We start from the raw sequence: 17,899 nt of genomic DNA, 5'->3' as shown, positions 1-17,899 counted from the left end.
ATCGCAGTGGCTGAGTAAGTTCTGGGCTACTCAGAAACTGCACAAAACTTTTTTGTACTGCTCGGCTGCACATGCGTTCGCACACTTGCAAAGCAAAAATACACTCCCCTATAGGCGGCGACTATCTGCTCGCAGCAGTGCAAAAAACCCCTAGCGAGTGATCAGGTCTTAATGACTCCCAGAGATCAGTACAATCTTTCCATATACTTTGCATTTGAACAATATATTCTCATTTAACTTCCAACTCTGCATTAGCCCCTTTGTCCTCAGGATGCCAACCAAAACAATGAGGACTTTACATATTGTGGGACATTATCAAGTTGTCCACGACCACTACATACTGTAGATGCATCTTTCAATAATACAGTACCGGCAACAGTATTAGTTTTGTTAGGATTTTACAGTCAAATGCCTGCTGTAATATTTAAATACATAAATGGTAAACCATTTGTAAATGTGGTACACAGTAAATGCACCTGAGAATAAAACCTCTAGCAAATCCAAGAGCACCTCTTTGATTAGGAGAGTTTGTGAAATACAGCTTTACAGTATATACTATGAAGTAACTTTCCTTTATCGGTTTACTGTGCACAAAACTTTATTTCCTTGAACTCACGTGACAGCAGCAGGGCAGGGTTTCACAATCCCTTTTACTTCAGCAGAACGAAAGCACAGAGCTTCACCTCTCTCCCTACAGTCCGGCAGCTACTTACACTGAGCCATGTCTCATCTATCACCAATCTGGAGTGTTTTACTTATCTCAGGTGAGTGCGTCTAATAGATGTTGCTGTATTTTACCACTTTTTTTAATACTTTGTGCGAAAGTTGATGCAGTTTCTGCTGACCACATTACTTCCTGATCTGTAGATATCCTATGCATATTTCTATGCCATGCAGTTTATCTCAGGCTCCTAATGTGTATAATGGTGAACTGATAAATTGTTTTACTGTATGTTGCTATTCACGGCCCTCACGGGGTTGCAAGAAATAGGAAGAATTGCGAGCTTGAAGGGGCCTATTTACTAACCTATTTTTTAACAAAACTGCACTTTCCGCCTAATTCTGAACCATGGAGATATTTAACTGAGTTAAGCAAAACAACGCTGCAGGTTCTAATGTTTTTTTGTTTTTTTTATGGGGTCAGCAATCTGTCCAAATTTACCAATCTCCAACATTGCTAGCCAATGCCACCCACAGCTGCTGTAGCCTATGGGTTACGTTCAATATCACCAGAGTGGGATTTTAATATTACTCTCTTGTATCTGGACTGTCCGCATTCACATGAGCTTCCCCAGAGCATTTAGAAAGGAATGAAATCTTTCACTGAAGGTGCTTCACCTGGAAAGCCTCATTTCAGACATGCTGTCCCAGCAAGCTAAGGCCCCCATTTATTAACAATCAATAAATGTATTAACCTGGAGAAGGCATAAAGAAGTGATAAACCAGTGATATGTGCAAGGTGATAAAGGCACCAGCCAATCAGATCATAACTGTTCATTTACATATTGGAGATGATTGGCTGGTGCCTTTATCACCTTGCACATATCACTTATTTATCACTTCCTTATGCCTTCTCCAGGATAATACATCTGCCCCCTTATCACTAGTGGCATATTTAGTTTAGTATCGAAGTGATACTAACAAATAGGCCATTGGTATTTAATATTACTTACCCCTGCGGCAATGTCCAGCCTCGTCCCCCTTCTGGACGGCATCCTACAAGCTGTTGCTGGCAACGGACTGTTGTGTCATGCACATGTGTGACAGCCCATCTGCGCATAGCATGGCACTTTCACCCAGTGGGTACTCAGCAATGCCTGGAAGGCTTCTCTGCAGCCGTATAGACTGTTGCTGTGTCCCCATAGCTGGCAATGGGGACGCTGTGGCTATCGCCATCGATAGATGGCATAAGCAGTATAGTACAAACAGCGGTAAGTTAAGCTTACCTTATTTCTAAATACTGAAAGCCAGTGCTAAAGGGCTAATGTCTCGCTGTTAAATGAGGCTATAAAAATTAGGTACAATAAATTGGAGCTGTGAGTAGCGAGTTCTATTGGTATTTATCAGACGAACAGCCAGATAAATAATAAAAAGGCCACTGAGTCTTTTTAAAAAAACAAAAAAGGGTAATTTTACCTTGAAATGTGCTTTATATATTACTATTAATGTGTATGTACAGGATATAGTCAGGCTCCCGATGGTCACAATCCCAATAGCTGAATTCTAAAAAGTCAGTAATGCTGATGGATTCCGACGGTAAGTATTGGGGTTAGGGCTAGGCACTAGGGGGAGGGTTACGCTGCGGGAGGGGACAGTTAGGTTTACGCTGCCAAAGGGATGGTGGGTTAGGTTAGGGTAAGAATACTCATCGGAATCCGTTGGCATTGTTACCATCTGGATTCTGTTGGTGTTGGGATTCTGACCGTTAGGATCCTGACTGGCAGCATATCGTATCCAACCCATATATACAATACATTGTGCTATATATATTTGTATAAGGGATTAAGAACAAACCACTTCTGATGTTTTACATATCTGCCAACCTATATAATAATAATAATAATAATAATAATAATAATAATTATTATTATTATTATTATTATTATTATGATGAAAAACTGTTTTAATAATCTATTTTTAACATTTTGAATAAGGGATTAACTTGAAACATGAAGTCCACACCAAGTAAAGAATATATTTTACAAATGAAAGTTCTGAAAAAATTCACTGAAGGTTACAAATGAATGGAAGTATAAACATTTTCTTTACAGTTTGTAATAATAAAAAACAGAACTCTCCAGTTGACATCTGAATTTGTTCTTATACTTTCTACCATCAAAAGCTTTGTCTTTAAAAGCATATTATGATATGCAGAGCGATTGGCAATTATATTTAAACGTTTACATTTTAATCTGTAGTTGAAAGTAATTTTTTTTAATTAAAATTGTAATATTATCACATGTTAAAGTCAGGTTGTATTGTGCTAGATAAAATGTATCGTTCTGCATATTGCGATTAGTGCAGCACTCACTGTACCGTACACTGTATGTCATAAACTATCACTGTAATATATGTATCCATTAAGGTAATACAAATGGAGACTGTTCTGCATTTACCACTTCCTCATTTGTGAGCTTCCTTGTTTTGCTTTCATTGTTTGTGCACGTAAAATTCAACACTTGACAAGTTCTTTTTTTTTCATTCTCTGAACCACGAGTAATCTGTTTCACAATGTTTTACAGTAAAAAACAAAACATAAACAACATATAATTTCTGCATTGTTTAAATTACTTTAGAAATCTCCTAAAACTACTATAAAGCACTGTATAATAAGATGTCAGTGCTGAGAACATTTCTGGATTTCTGATTCTGATAACCTCTCATACTTTTCCATACGAAACAAAGCCCACATAAGCAGAAAAGGAGTCTCAGAACAATGGCTTCCCACTTTCTTTGGTGTGACCATTAATCTTGTGACTAGATACTGGAAGGGAATCCTTGACTTAGAATCTTGGAGGTAAATCTACTATGCAGCACTTTTCAAAGCTTCCAAGTCTTCGACAGTTTTGGCCAATGGATTTAAAGGGGCAATATTATTTAATACAAAAGCAAGCCTATTTTGTATTTAATATTATTGCCTTTTTAAATCCAGTGGTTGAAACCATCAAAGACCTAGAAACTTAAAAAAATGCTGCATAGAAGATTTACCCCTAAGGCTCTAAATCAAGAATTACCTTCCAGTATCTGGACCAGACCAGTGCTCACACCAAAGATACTTGGAAGCTATAAAAGTCCCGTATAGTCACAGGCGTGCGCAGCACATTTTATTAGGGAGTGCACGACTGGTGCGCTGCCTAACCCCGCCTACTGGGCCATGCCTAGCCCCACCCACTGGTGTGCCTAACCCCGCCTACTGGGCGTGCCTAGCACCATATTTTCTTGCCATGGATATTACATATTGCTTTTGAATCATTTTGCTGTCTCTGAGTGCTAGTTATTTATGGACCTTTTTATATCTTTCTGAGCACCTGAGCAAGTTGTGCTTTTATGGGAGTTCCGGCTGCTGCTGTAAGGATAGATTTTATATATATATATATATATATATATATATATATATATGTAAAGGTGTAAAGAGCTGGCACTCAATGGATGATCCGTTAGTTGCCCGATTGCCTTCCCCAAAACGCCTTGCAGCGAATTAAAGATAGCTTGTAGAAGGCGGCACTCCTAGGGCTGACTTATAGATAATATAAATGGGTGACGAGCACCACAATAAGCTGTTAACGTTTCAGTTTTATTACAAAAACTGACAAAAGTATTTCTAATAAAACTGAAACGTTAACAGCTTATTGTGGTGCTCGTAAGTCCTAGGAGTGCCGCTTTCTACAAAATATCTATCTATCTATCTATCTATATATATATATATATATATATAGTAATAATAATAATAATAATAACCCTTTAAATTCTTATACACCCCCACCCCCTGCCTGGCCTGAACTGTGCCCTGGTGCACACAAAGACAGTGAGTGAGTGAGTGAGTGAGTGAGTGAGTGAGTGAGTGAGTGAGTGAGTCTCTCACTCACATTCTGAAGGCTCAGGCAGGATACTGTTCTCCTCCTCTCCTCCAGCGGACCAGCAGTCGAAAATGGCAGGGCGGCAGGGCAGGGTACACACTACTCACTGCCACTGTCTAGAAATGCGCACGGGCGGGAGCCGGGACTCGGAGGACAGCCGACAAAGCAGGGCGGGAAGGAAGGAAGGGAGGGCGCGCGGTGTGACGTGCTGAAGTCACACCGCAAGGCAGTCGGATTATGACTGTGGGTGGGCTGGGCTGTGCAGGTTAGGTTACGTGCAGCTGACAGGGAGCTGTGTCAGTGTGACCGGCGGCGGCGCAGCGGGAGGGGGTGAATGCTGGATGCAGGACTCAGGTTTTTCGATCATCGCTATCATTGCACTGCTGCAGTAGCAGTAGCACTGCTACAACAGCAGTACACAGACAGCGATGATCGGATTGCAGGCGTGATGTGCGGGGGGGGTGCCTGTGCGCACCAGGCACCCCCCTTGCGCACTCCTGTGCGTATAGTAAATTTACCCATTAGTTGGACCAGCAGATCTATCTAATTTTGGGTTTGCTATTTTTTTTAGAAAGCTGATTTTGCAAGGTTCTTGTTTTGCACCTCAACTCCTATCTATCTATCTATCTATCTATCTATCTATCTATCTATCTATCTATCTATCTATCTATCTATCTATCTATCTATCTATCTATGTATGCAGCTCAACTACAATATAGAGTACTGCTACAGCTGATTATTCATTTTCCAGCTAGATAATGGGGATGAGGTGTAAATGTGATAGGAGGCAAGACTGTGCTCTTAACCTAGTATATATTGCAAACCATGTGCAGTTGTCACTGTCACAGTAAAAATAAAAATCTGCAATGGTCATAGAAGCAGCTTGCACAGATAACAAACAATCTGCTCTTTACTTTAGCCCATGGGATCACTAACACAAGTTGTTTTACCATAGGTGTTATTACCATAATATACTGCATTCTATTTTTTACTGCTATCTTAACTGACCTACTCTAAGGGCTAAAACACACTACCCGGCATTTGCCGGCCGGGAAAAAGCCGGACGGCTTTTTCCCGTGCCGGCATTGTAGTTAACAGTGTGAGGGCTAGGGTCCCTCCACACTGCACGGCCCCGGCCCGGCTGCCGGGTTGCAGCCGGGTCTCACCACTGGAAGGTCCGGCGGCCGGGCGGCCGCCGGGCCGTCTTTGCAGCCAGTGAACCGTGTGTGTGAAGGGGAGCTTTCACACACAGCGTTTTTTTCTGAAGCCGTGTCTGATGCTGCGCATGCGCACAGCATCACACACGGCTCAAAGCCGTCCTGTGTGCGAGACTCTGCCGGTTTCTCCCGGATGGCAAAAAGCCGGACAAAGTTTGTCCGGCTTTTTGCCATCCGGGAGAAACCGGCCAGTGTGTTACAGCCCTAAGGCTGGGTACGCATTAGGACAACTTGATGGTGGGAGGGGATGATACAGCAGAGCAGCTGATTCAGGTAAGTATATACACTTACTGATTGGACACTCAATGTGTCGTCCTGACGTCACAGCAGTTGGGTGGGCATTTAAATTTGCCCACCCAGCTGTGTCATCAGATACTGCAGCAATGTACACACAGGCAGATGCTGCACAGCCATCGCGATATGTCTGTGAATGACATTCTTCACAGACATATTGGATGCACACCTGCTGACCGGCCCACGATATATTAGTTGTTTGCTTGAATGCCCGATATATCGTCCAGTGTGTACCCAGCTTAAGTTTCTCCCTTCCATCAGGTTCATTCAATTCATCACAAATCATCTGTAATGTAGCAAATGTCTGTAGTAAATTACTCTAGTACACTTGCTTAAGGTAAATAACCTGTAGTTCATCACACATCTTTGAGCACTTAGCCACTCTTGTAGCCATCGGTGTAACTCACTGATGGCTGTAAGATGGGGCCATCTATTCACCCATGGGGCGACAGTGCACCCCACCCCCCCAACTTCCCCCATGGGGACCAGATGGCAGAACAATTGGGAGGTTTGGCACTGTGTTGTGCCCTCCATGCATGGCCTCAGGGAGATTGGCAGAATATTTAGGGAATCAGAGTGACCATATTATCCCTATTACCTGGGATGCTCATGGATTACACAGGTTCTGTGGAGTGATTGCCACTATTTCATTTTCAGGGAGAGTCAGCAAGCTTGACCTAACCTGAGGAAGCTTCATAAAAGTACAGACAGGATAGCCTCTAATGCTTTGGGTACCCATATATTACTTTTGTAAATGTTTGTACATATTGTAATGGTGGCAGAGCTCTGGGAATATTTCTGGTTTGTAATGTTGAACATCTTCCACCAAAAAGGTAAATGTTGCTTATCCCTGATATAGAGCCCAATTGTTTTTATTATTATAACAAGAAAGGGGTAAATTTACTAAGATGGGAGTTCTATTTAAGATGGGATGTTGCCCATGGCAACCAATCAGATTCTACTTCTCATTTATCTAGCACCTTCTAGAAGATAATATCTGAAATCTGATTGGTTGCCATGGGCAACATCCCATCTTAAATAGAACTCCCATCTTAGTAAATTTGCCCCAATGTCCACTGTAATGTCCATTATAATACTTTTCAATGATTTTCGAAAATACAATACGAATCCTTTTCTATGCTTGATAGACTCAATAAAAGAATAAAAGACACTTTTTTAACAAAAAAAAACTGCAATGTTCAGTGATGCTTTTACCTTTACCTTTACATTTACTTTTATGCAGTCCCAGGGCTGCCATCAGAAATGATGGGGACAGGACTGACAAATGAGGCAGCCCCCCCCCCCCCTTCCTCCACCGCATGCACTGCCCCATTGCTCCACCTGCATTCCCAAAACGTACATTTAAAGGGGGCTGGGTGGCAGCATTTTAAGGGTCCCAGTAGGCAGCAGTGAAGATCGGGGACAGGGCCATCTGCCTGTGCATTGGAAGGCAGCCACAGCACGGAGGGACAGAGCTGCGGCAATATTCTTACTACAGAGCTGGCCGTGAGCCAATCGGAGCTCATGGGCTGGCAGCCCATCAGGAGCTCCGATTGACTAACGTCCGACTCTGTAGGAATAGCGCCGCAACTCTGTCCCTCCGAGGCTGCCTGCCGGTGCGCAGGCAGGTAGCTGGCATGGTCCCTGATCCTGACTGCAGCCACCAGGGCCCCATCTCAGTCCGAGCCCAGGACTGGAGTCCCCACCATCCCCACTTGATGGCGGGCCTGTGCAGTCCCACGTTGCTGCACAGACAACTGGTATAATGGTGTGGTGCCCGTTTCGCACATGCTCAATAGGAAAATACCTGGGAAAATGGCGCGGCCAAGACTTTACTAGTGATCACTAGAGCGCTGCTTGCTCTAGAGGAGGGGGACCCAGGTGGAGAATGCACATGGGCCCCCTTCACTCTTTATGCTCCCCTGATCACTGCAAAGCATTTGCAAATCTGGGTGAAGTCTGGAAGGTGACGAAAATTCAAGCAAAAAGAGGCTGTGTTGTGGGTGTGTTATGGGAATGTCATGGGTGTGTTTGTGCATGCGGCTGCATTCTCATTCCCAGCACATCTGCCACACTGGCCATATTTAGAGAAAGTTAGACCGTTGAATCTGTGTGTGACCCAGGACTTGCTTAGCAGGTGAAGTGTCCCAATTTATTGCTGATGGTGGAGTATAAAGACCTGTACTGTGCTCAGATGAGTATAGTGGGCATTTCAAGTTTTACTCACTCTGTCTCACACTCCTATATGTGAGGAAAGCTCAAACTAGCATTTGCATATTTTCTCACTTCAGCTGTGTACAAGATCACAGTAGTACCGCCATTTGCACCCACCTCTGTGCCATGTATTCATTTAAAATAATTTCTCCTGGTTAGCACAGAATACCCTGCAAACTGACACCTGCAAAAATACACTTTAGTAACCTCTCCCCACTTCTGCACCACATTGCTTTAATCACAGTCCTGACAATACTGCAGGTTAGCGTTCTCGGACAGTCAATCAGCTGGAAATCAGTATATGATGTAGCAGAGGATGTGGGTGTTCCCATTCATAGCTATACTTGCCTCAGTCATGGGTATATATGTAATAGGGTCCAAGTTTGCCAGAAGTGCTGGATGTCGGCTGAGAAAAAAACAGTTATGCTTGGGCGACATCCCTCACCTCAGGAAAACTCGGACCTTATTACATATACCCCCTGGACTGTACATTCAGGCTACGTCACTGACATACAGGACCAGGAAGTGGTCAGTGATCATTTGCATTGGATGCCAAATCCAGTTACTGCTCCATCATTGTTTCGCATTAATATTTCTTATAAGGATTTTTCAAGATAGTTTCAAGTTGGAGTGTTCAATCTAACTACACAGGCTATAAGTCTTCATTTTCTAATAACATGTAAAACAATATAACATTTGATTGGTGTAGAATAGTTATTGGCAAACTGTGAAGACTGGACTCATTGGTAAGACTTATCTTCATTTATACTGAACTCAGGGGCAGATTGGGATGGAAAACCAGCCTGGAAAATTTATGGAAGCAGCCCTAAAGGGGGTGGGGTCTGTTGAGGGGGTCTGGATCCCTACTCATAGGGCCTGATTGTACGCAATTGCGGCCTTGTGTCTTTTGCTGCAGTTGTGTCTGAGACCAGGGGTGTATTGGGAACTAAAAGTGCCCCTGTAGAAGTGGACCAACATGGACAGCACAAGAGATATAACATACTGTGTAGCCATGGCAGCATCACTGGATGGCAGAGTTGCTGTACTGCAGAGATGGAATAACAGAATGAATGGGGACAAAGCAGTGTACTGAGTGTGGTGGGCTGCCTGTCATGTGGGGGTGGGGCCACATGACCACACACAGAACAGACCCTACAGACGCGTCGGGCTACCAGGAATCTTATTGGTGAGCCCTATAGCCAATCCATCCATGACTGAGCTTACTTCCTCATGAGATAGAACACTGGTGGGAGACCCTCAGATTATTTCAATGTTGGAAATATTTGTTGTGTTTAGAACTCTGACAATTAACATAGATAACTCTTAGTTCTTAGTGGTAACGAGTGTGTAAGGCTCAGTGAAAAAAGTTGAGAATGGCTCTAACTTCTTTCTCATTGTCAACCAGTAAAACTGGATTTCAGGAGAGCTACAGTATTTGCCTTATCATATGATTACATCTCAGATGATTGATTGATTGATTGATTGATTGATTGATTGATACTGTTTTGTTTTTTAAGGTATTTTCCTGGTGGACACATGTGCAAAAGCATCATCTACAGCTGAACCAACTGTTTTACTGAACACCACGACACAAGCGCCACCCAACACCACCACCACACATGCGCCATCTAACACAACTACACATGCGCCATCCAACACAACTACACATGCGCTATCTAACACAACTACACATGCGCCATCTAACACAACTACACATGCGCCATCTAACACAACCACACATGCGCCATCTAACACCACTACACATGTGCCATCCAACACCACCACACATGTGCCATCCAACACCACAGCACATACAACAGCCAAGCCATCTCCAACCCTTGCACCAGGTCCCTCACCACCAGAAAATGGAAACTACACAGTAAAAAATAAGACTGTGACCTGTATTGTTGCACAAATGGGTTTAGAGCTTGAACTGGAAAATTCAACAAAGGTAAGAGGAGGGTCAAGAACCTACTGGCATAATTCATGTTTCTGCACCTTTTATCAGTAAAAAGTTACATTTGACTTTGAGCTAGGGGACAGGAACTATAAAAACCATATGAGAGTGTTGTGGTGGGGTGGTTAATATTGAGATGTATCAAACCTTCTAGAGAAAACAAGCAAAGAAGTTGCCCATAGCAACCATACAGATTATAGCTATCGTGTATCTAGTAAATAATATCAAATAATACCTAGAATCTAATTGGTTGCTACAGGCAACTTTCCCACCAGATCTCTTTAGAAGGCTTGATACATCTTCCCCTAAATCAGAGGTTTTCAAACGTGGTCCTCAAGGAGCTTGGCCACAGGTGACTTAATTAGTACCACAGTCAATATGATTTAACCATCTGTGCTGAGCCTTGGATATACTTAAAACCTGGACTGTTGGGGGGTTGGGGGGCCTTGAGGACTGCATTTGAGAACCTCTGCCCTAGAAAGAGAATGAGCAATTAAAGGGACACGAACCAAAACCAAAATGGCTTTGCACATGGTAACTGTAGTGTTATCCCTGTGTGGAGAGTATGGATAGGTAGCTATGGGGCTTTGAATTGGGACCTAAATTCATGTTGCTCTGCAGGTGGGGCTGATGTAAAATGTGCAAAGATACTTATATAGCCCATACACTTATACAATATGGCATACAATCCTTCAATTTCGATCACATCTGTGTGATCAATCGCATGATTGTATGTACATATTGAGCACCATGCAACGCGATGCACGGGCACGCCGCTTGAATATCGCGTTGCAAAATAGTAAGTTCTGCACTTAATATTTATCGCATCGCAGTGCGATTGCATGTGTTTTTAAAAACACATGCGCTATATCGCACTGCGATGCACGATGGGCACCCGCCGGGAACGGGGTGATGCCGTGCCCATCACTTGATTACCATGTGATCTATCGCATGGTAATCACTTTGGCAGTTCAGGTGTGATTTCATTGCACCTGAACTGTCTGTGTATTGCCCCGCGATGACGTGTCGCGGGGCATCGCACAAGTGTATGGGCACCATTAGATTTGTGTCCTAGTTCAAATCTCAGAATGCTGTTCATAAGTAAAGCTGTCCATCATTTGTGGGCTTCATGCAAAAGAAGCCAGTATTTACCTGCATGCAAAAAATAAATCAACCAAATTCTTATTACTGTACTTTCTGTATTCTCCAGGAAAGTGCTGACAAATCCGCTCCCAGAGCTCATATATTTTACAAAGTCTGACATTCTCTTTCTTTTTGTTTTGCAGTTTCCTTATTTCCTCCTACAGCTCTCTGATTACAGTGGCTACACATTACAATCTTTTTTTTTTTTTTTTTAACAAATTGTTATAGAATTGACTTACTGTATGTGGGTGAGAATAGATATAATCATGCTTGCCTAGGCTTACCATACTATCCCTTTAAAGTGGGACACTCATGAATTACACAGGTTCTGTGGCTGATTAAAACCAAGTGAAATTTGTCTCACTTGGTTAGTGGGGTATAAATAGTGAAATTGGTTTCATGAGTGTCTCGGTTTAAAGGGACAGTATAGTAAGCCTATGCTTGCCTACTTTTTAAAAAGCGTTTCAGGGAGATAATGAAGGCAACACCTATAAGCGTGGCGATAAAGTGGAAGTGTATTGCTATGTCTGAGCATTGCTGCTCAGTACAGTGGCGGAACTAGCGAGCGGTGGGCCCAGGTGCAACAAAATGCTTTGCCCCCCCCCCCCCCCCATCCCATACAAGTCTACCCCCTCACCCTGGAGACTATCTGGTGAGGGGGGACCTGATCAGGGCCAGGGAAATCAATACCTAGCAACAGTGCCGTAACTAGACATTTTAGTGTTATGTGCAAGAAATGGCATCAGAGCCACCCCCCTCTATGGAAAATAGGGGCAGTGCGCGGCGTAGGCGCGCGCAAAAAATATAGGGGCATGGCTTCATGGGGAAGGGGTGTGGCCACAAAATAATACCAATTCATATAACGGTGCACAGTAATCTCCATTATTCAAATTACGCTGCACAGTAGCACCACTACACCAGGTAGAGCTCTTTTTACACATTATGGCAGACAGCGTCCCCTTATAACACATTACGGCAGACAGCGTCCCCCTTTTTACACATTACGGCAGACAGCGTCCCCTTTTTACACATTACGGCAGACAGCGTCCCCTTTTTTACACATTACGGCAGACAGCGTCCCCTTTTTTACACATTACAGCAGACAGCGTCCCCTTTTTTACACATTACGGCAGAGAGCGTCCTCTTTTTGCACATTACGGCAGACAGCGTCCCCTTTTTTACACATTACGGCAGACAGCGTCCCCTTTTTAACACATTACGGCAGACAGCGTCCCCTTTTTACACATTACGGCAGACAGCGTCCTCTTTTTACACATTACGGCATACAGCGTTCCCCTTTTTACACATTACAGCAGACAGTCTCCCTTTTTACACATTACGGCAGACATCGTCCCCTTTTTACACAGTACGGCAGACAGTCCCCCTTTTTACACATTACGGCAGACAGTCCCCCTTTTTACACATTACGGCAGACAGTCCCCCTTTTTACACATTACGGCAGACAGCATCCCCTTTTTGACACATTACGTCAGACAGCGTCCCCTTTTTACACATTACGGCAGACAGTCCCCCTTTTTACACATTACAGCAGACAGTGTGCCCTTTTTACACATTACAGCAGACAGTCCCCCTTTTTACACATTACGATAGATAGACAGAAAGAATAGATTATACTTACTGTCTCCGCTGCCTCAACAGTCAGGCAGATCGGTGCAGTCAGGCAGATGATGATCCCCGGCAGGGGAGGAGGAGGGAGTGGGACTCGGGACTGGAGTCGCTGCAGCGCAGTGTAATTGGTTGTGGCGCCACTGCAGCTGTCCCACTCCTTCCACATAGGCTGGCAGCCTATGTGGAAGGCGAGGGACAGCTGCAGCAGCGCCTCCACCAATTACACTGCGCTGCTGCGGCTCCCAAGTCCCTCTCCCTCCCTCCTCCTCCTTCTCCCCGTGGCTACGTCCCTGCTGCTCCTCTCCTCTGGCCCGCAGCACACAGCTTGCACTAGTGGTAGTTCCGCAGAAGCTCATTAAAGCCGGAGACGCGGTAATGTCCTGTGTGCACCCCCCGCACACAGAGTTCATTTCGGTCCTTCAGTCCACTTTGCGCCACCTCCCCTAGCTTCCACGCTGTCTGTCTCTTCCCCTGCTGCTGCTAAGTGACATCATCGGGTGAGGAGCCTGGCGGCGGCTGGTGTGTTTACTGTGCGTGGGGGGGGGGGCAGCTTCTGGGTGAGCACTTAGGATGTGAGACAGCAGCCGTGTGTCTGTGGGAGGAGGGGGGGGGGGTGGCGGTAAGAGACAGTGACAGAGTGTATGGGGGGTAAAATGGTAATAACCAAGTTTCGTCTATTAGCCTGGCACAGTGATTTATGTTGGAAAAAGAAAACACCTAATTTCTTTTTAAGATCTTGCTGTTTTAAAGATACATTATTTAACTATGCTTTCACCCCTGTATCAAATGCATCATACAGGATGAAGCCATTTTCATGTCCAAGGTTATTGTGACACGGTGAACTGCGCATAAATGTATGCTCGGGACATCATTAGACCCCACCCCCCCTATAGACCCTAACCCCATTAGGGCTGCATCTAGAAATTTCCCGGGCTGGTTGTCCAACCCATTCCGTCCCTGGATTTATCTGTCCAATCTGGCTTGTTGGAGTGAAAATCATCTGGTAATGGATGAGAGTAAATGACAATTACCATTTGCTTCCAAACACTGAAAAACAGACAAAAATGGTCAATCAGACAAATTGACTAAATCCATTTTATTTAACCAATTTATCTGAACAACCTTTTTGTCAGTTTTACTGCATTTAAAAGCAAATGGTCAAATCTTTAGGTGTATGGGCACCTTTAGATTTGGGTGGGATGTGTTCAAAAGGAAATCTAAATTGTAGTGTAAAAAATGCAGCTGTCTAACATTTGTGGGCTACATGCAGAAAGAAGCCAGTTTATTCGGATGGCGTTTGCTACCGCTGCTTACATATGGGAAGCAGTCCTGGCTTGCGAAAAGGGAACCTTCTGTATCCCCCCACCCTGTCCGGCTCCATCCGCCGGACATCAGTGTTTTGTGCCCACGCGTGAACTATAGTTCATGCAGGCACACTAGCACTGCTATGTCAGACTCTGCGGTGCTAACTTTCAGTACTACGAAAGTAGCAGTGGAAAGATTTGTGGAGACAGCTGATGGCTGTTAGAATTTTAATTGTCGGAGCCACCTGACCCCCTATAATTAACATTATTAATATGCCCCTTGGAATCACATCCAGACCTTTTGCCTGCTTAATTGAGATAGAAATATCAAAAGAATAGTCCAGCACGGACGGTGTAATGGTTAGCATTACTCACAGCCCTGAGGTCATGGGTTCAATTCCCGCCATGGTCCTAACTGTGTGGAGTTTGTATATTCTCCCAGTGCTTGCTTGGGTTTCCTCCCACAATCCAAAAATATACTGGTAGGTTAATTGGCTTCAAACAAAAGTAACCCTAGTGTGAATGTACATGTGGTAGGGAATATAGGGTGTAAGCTCCACTGGGGCAGGGATTGATGTGAGTGGCCAAATATGCTCTGTAAAGTGCTGCGGAACATGTGTGCGCTATATAAATAACTGGTAATAAATAAAAGCCCAGACCTGTCCATGAAACAGCTTTTGAGTCAATTGTCCAATTACTTCTGGTCCCTAGAAATAGAGGGGCTACATATTAAACAGCTGTCATTTTTTTGTGCCTTATTTTGCCACTCTATTTCATACCTCCCAACTTTGTGAAGACTCAAGGAGGGAGGCGTCGAAAAGGGGGCGTGGTCTATTGAAAAGGGGGCATGCCCTTACGTGGATTATGCGATCTGGGGCCACGCCTCCAAATTTTGTCACAGTGGGGGTATGGCCAGCGCCCTGTGAGCTGCTGGCCATGCCCCCAGTCCCTCTGCCTCACTGGAATAGACGCTGTGCGCACGTGCACAGCGTCTATCCACCGCTGCTCTGCTCTGAACTGAGCAGAGCAGCGAGTGCTAGGGAGCCTCTCAACTGTCGTCCCCCCCCCCCCCTTCCCCTACCGCGGGACACTGCAGCCCACGGGAGGGACAGCGGGACAGACCCAAGAAAACGGCACTGTCCCGCGAAAATCAGGACAGTTGGGAGTTATGCTATTTAGACCAATAGTTATGTGCGATATCACTTCGCTATTATTATTGGCCCCAAACTCTGTCCTTGTGAACCTTACATTTTGATCAAAGAAAAGAAAGTATTACTTTGAAAATGTTCTTGTATATACTGTATAATGGGGTAATGATGTCACACAGCACTTTATGCACCAAGTACCCAGCATGTGTCTGCTTCTCAAGGCTGCCTACATTAAACATAATGCACTATAGAATGACAGGAACTCGGCACATACTCTATAGGGCACTTAGCTAAGTACATTTGAGGCATGTACAGATTGTATGTTGAGGACTGAACCATATTTGTTAGTGACCACTAATATCGCTGAGGCATTGTACCATGAGAACAGATCTGTCATGCAGTGATGAAACCATTTTTGCAAGAAATTCATTGATGAAATGCTGCAGTCTGGTACCTAATTCTTGAACTAACTGTATTTATTTCAGCGTGTGTTACTTTATTAAATAATAGACAGACATATTAATAAAATTAGTTTGCCAATTGTAAACCAGTCCACATATCTAAAAAATGAAAATACCCATGAAATGCAGTGTGGACTAAATGACGGGTGCTCTTCAGGTTGCCGACTATCGGGATCCCGGCGCACAGTATACCGGTGCCGGAATCCCGACAGCCGGCATACCGACAGATATTCTCCCTCGTGGGGGTCCATGACCCCCCTGGAGGGAGAATAAATAGCATGGCGCGCGTAGCGCACCACCGTGCCTGCAGCGTGGCGAGCGCAGCGAGCCCGCAAGGGGCTCATTTGCGCTCGCCACGCTGTCGGTATGCCGGCGCCCGGCCTCCCCGCGTCGGTATGCTGGTCGCCGGGAGCCCGGCCACCGGCATACCATACTACACCTTATTCCCACATAATGCTGTTAATGATTAAAGTGTATACAGCATATCTCTAACAGCAGAGTACTGGACTTTCCTGAGAAACTAGTTTACATGGGAGTGTCAGGGTAGTAATTGCTTTGAATATGTGCAGAGTCTTGGCACCTCCTGCTTAGTATTGTGTACAAGGCTTGGGAGGGGTCACTGTCTTCATTTCTGCCTAAGCAACACGTTTGTTTACCACTAGCTCTGTGATCAGGCTGCAGTTCTGATAACGATGGATTGGTCCCTAGGGGATGCTCAATATACTGTAGGTGAAGAAGTGTCTGTAGCTGTGCCAGAGCTTATAAAAAGGCTATTAGGAATAAATGAATAACATGGCTACCTTAAATGTGTTTGGCAGCTAAATATTATTAGTACGCTGATTTATTAGGCATAATCATTGTAACATGTTGCCCATTTGAGAAAGTAATTTGCATTTTGCCTTTGCTGGTCACTGTAAGGATATCATATAAATGGCTTTCTCAGAGCTACAAATAGTACTTAACAGCATATTTATGACTCAGTTTACAATTACTGCCTTACCTGACCAGCTAGCAGTGAAGTAACATTTTGTGTGAACTAAAAATAACTGTTATGTTCATTTCTTTACAGAAAAAAAATTATTTTAATATTGAACCAAAACATACAACTGCAAACGGCACATGTGGAGATAAAAAGGCAAACCTTCTTCTGACGTTCTCAGAGGGTACTATTTATTTTGTGTTTGTAAAGGTAAGCTAGTTTGCTCGTCATATATTGTAACAATATTTTTTATAACATTGCGGCTGTCAGCACAAGTTAGGGATTGCACACCCAGATAGATACTGTATGTTCCAGTCACCTTCATGTGAACATGGTATACAGTGATCCTGAAGCAACAGGCTATTTCAGTGCTCTAGCCAGCATTTCTCTGTGTATCGATCACTATTTTGACAAGCAAATGCAGCATAGGGTGGAGCAGTATGGGCGGATATTTAACAGTCAATGCAATAAATGATCACATGACATGAAATAAATATGCACATACCACCCGGCAGGGGATCTTTAAGAGAGAAGGCCCGTGTACCAGCTCCGTGCGGGGCCCCTCCTCTCTGTCGGTGGCAATTTTGCCAGTGATGTATATCTCCGGAGGCATAAGTATCATTGTACGGGTGCAGGGTGTGCGGTGTGGACCCTGTCACACTTTGCACCCAATATAGATTAGCCCATGCCTCCCGGCTCCCTGCTCCCAAGTACATATGTGACTAGTATCTTAAACTCCCAGGACATTGGGGGTAATTCAGACCTGATCGTAGCAGCACATTTGTTAGCAGTTGGGCAAAACCTTGTGCACTGCAAGGGGGGGGGGGGGGGGGGGATGACGACACACAGATATAACATTTGCAGAGAGAATTAGATTTGGGTGGGGTATTTTGTTCCTGTGCAGGGTAAATACTGACTGCTTTATTTTTACACTGCAATTTAGATTCCAGTCTGAACACACCCCGTCCAAATCTAA

At 44.3% G+C, this 17,899-nt stretch overlaps 1 protein-coding gene across 2 annotated transcripts in view; it reads left to right on the top strand.

The window, feature by feature from the left end:
- Positions 1-639: 639 nt before the first annotated feature.
- LAMP3 (lysosomal associated membrane protein 3) overlaps positions 640-17,899 on the top strand; it is a 43,817-nt gene continuing 26,557 nt past the window's right edge. For both annotated transcript variants that reach the window (XM_063916342.1, XM_063916341.1), the window contains exons 1-3: positions 640-764; positions 9,820-10,253; positions 17,014-17,133. In XM_063916342.1, the coding sequence (XP_063772412.1) occupies positions 722-764; positions 9,820-10,253; positions 17,014-17,133 (597 nt within the window). In that variant the 5' untranslated portion in view covers positions 640-721. The remainder of the gene's footprint in view (positions 765-9,819; positions 10,254-17,013; positions 17,134-17,899) is intronic.

Source organism: Pseudophryne corroboree, chromosome 4 (genome assembly GCF_028390025.1).
Source record: "Pseudophryne corroboree isolate aPseCor3 chromosome 4, aPseCor3.hap2, whole genome shotgun sequence".
NCBI classification, from domain to species: Eukaryota; Metazoa; Chordata; class Amphibia; order Anura; family Myobatrachidae; genus Pseudophryne; species Pseudophryne corroboree.
The sequence above is the reverse complement of the archived record's forward strand: the minus strand, read 5'-3'. Positions and strand labels throughout refer to the sequence as shown.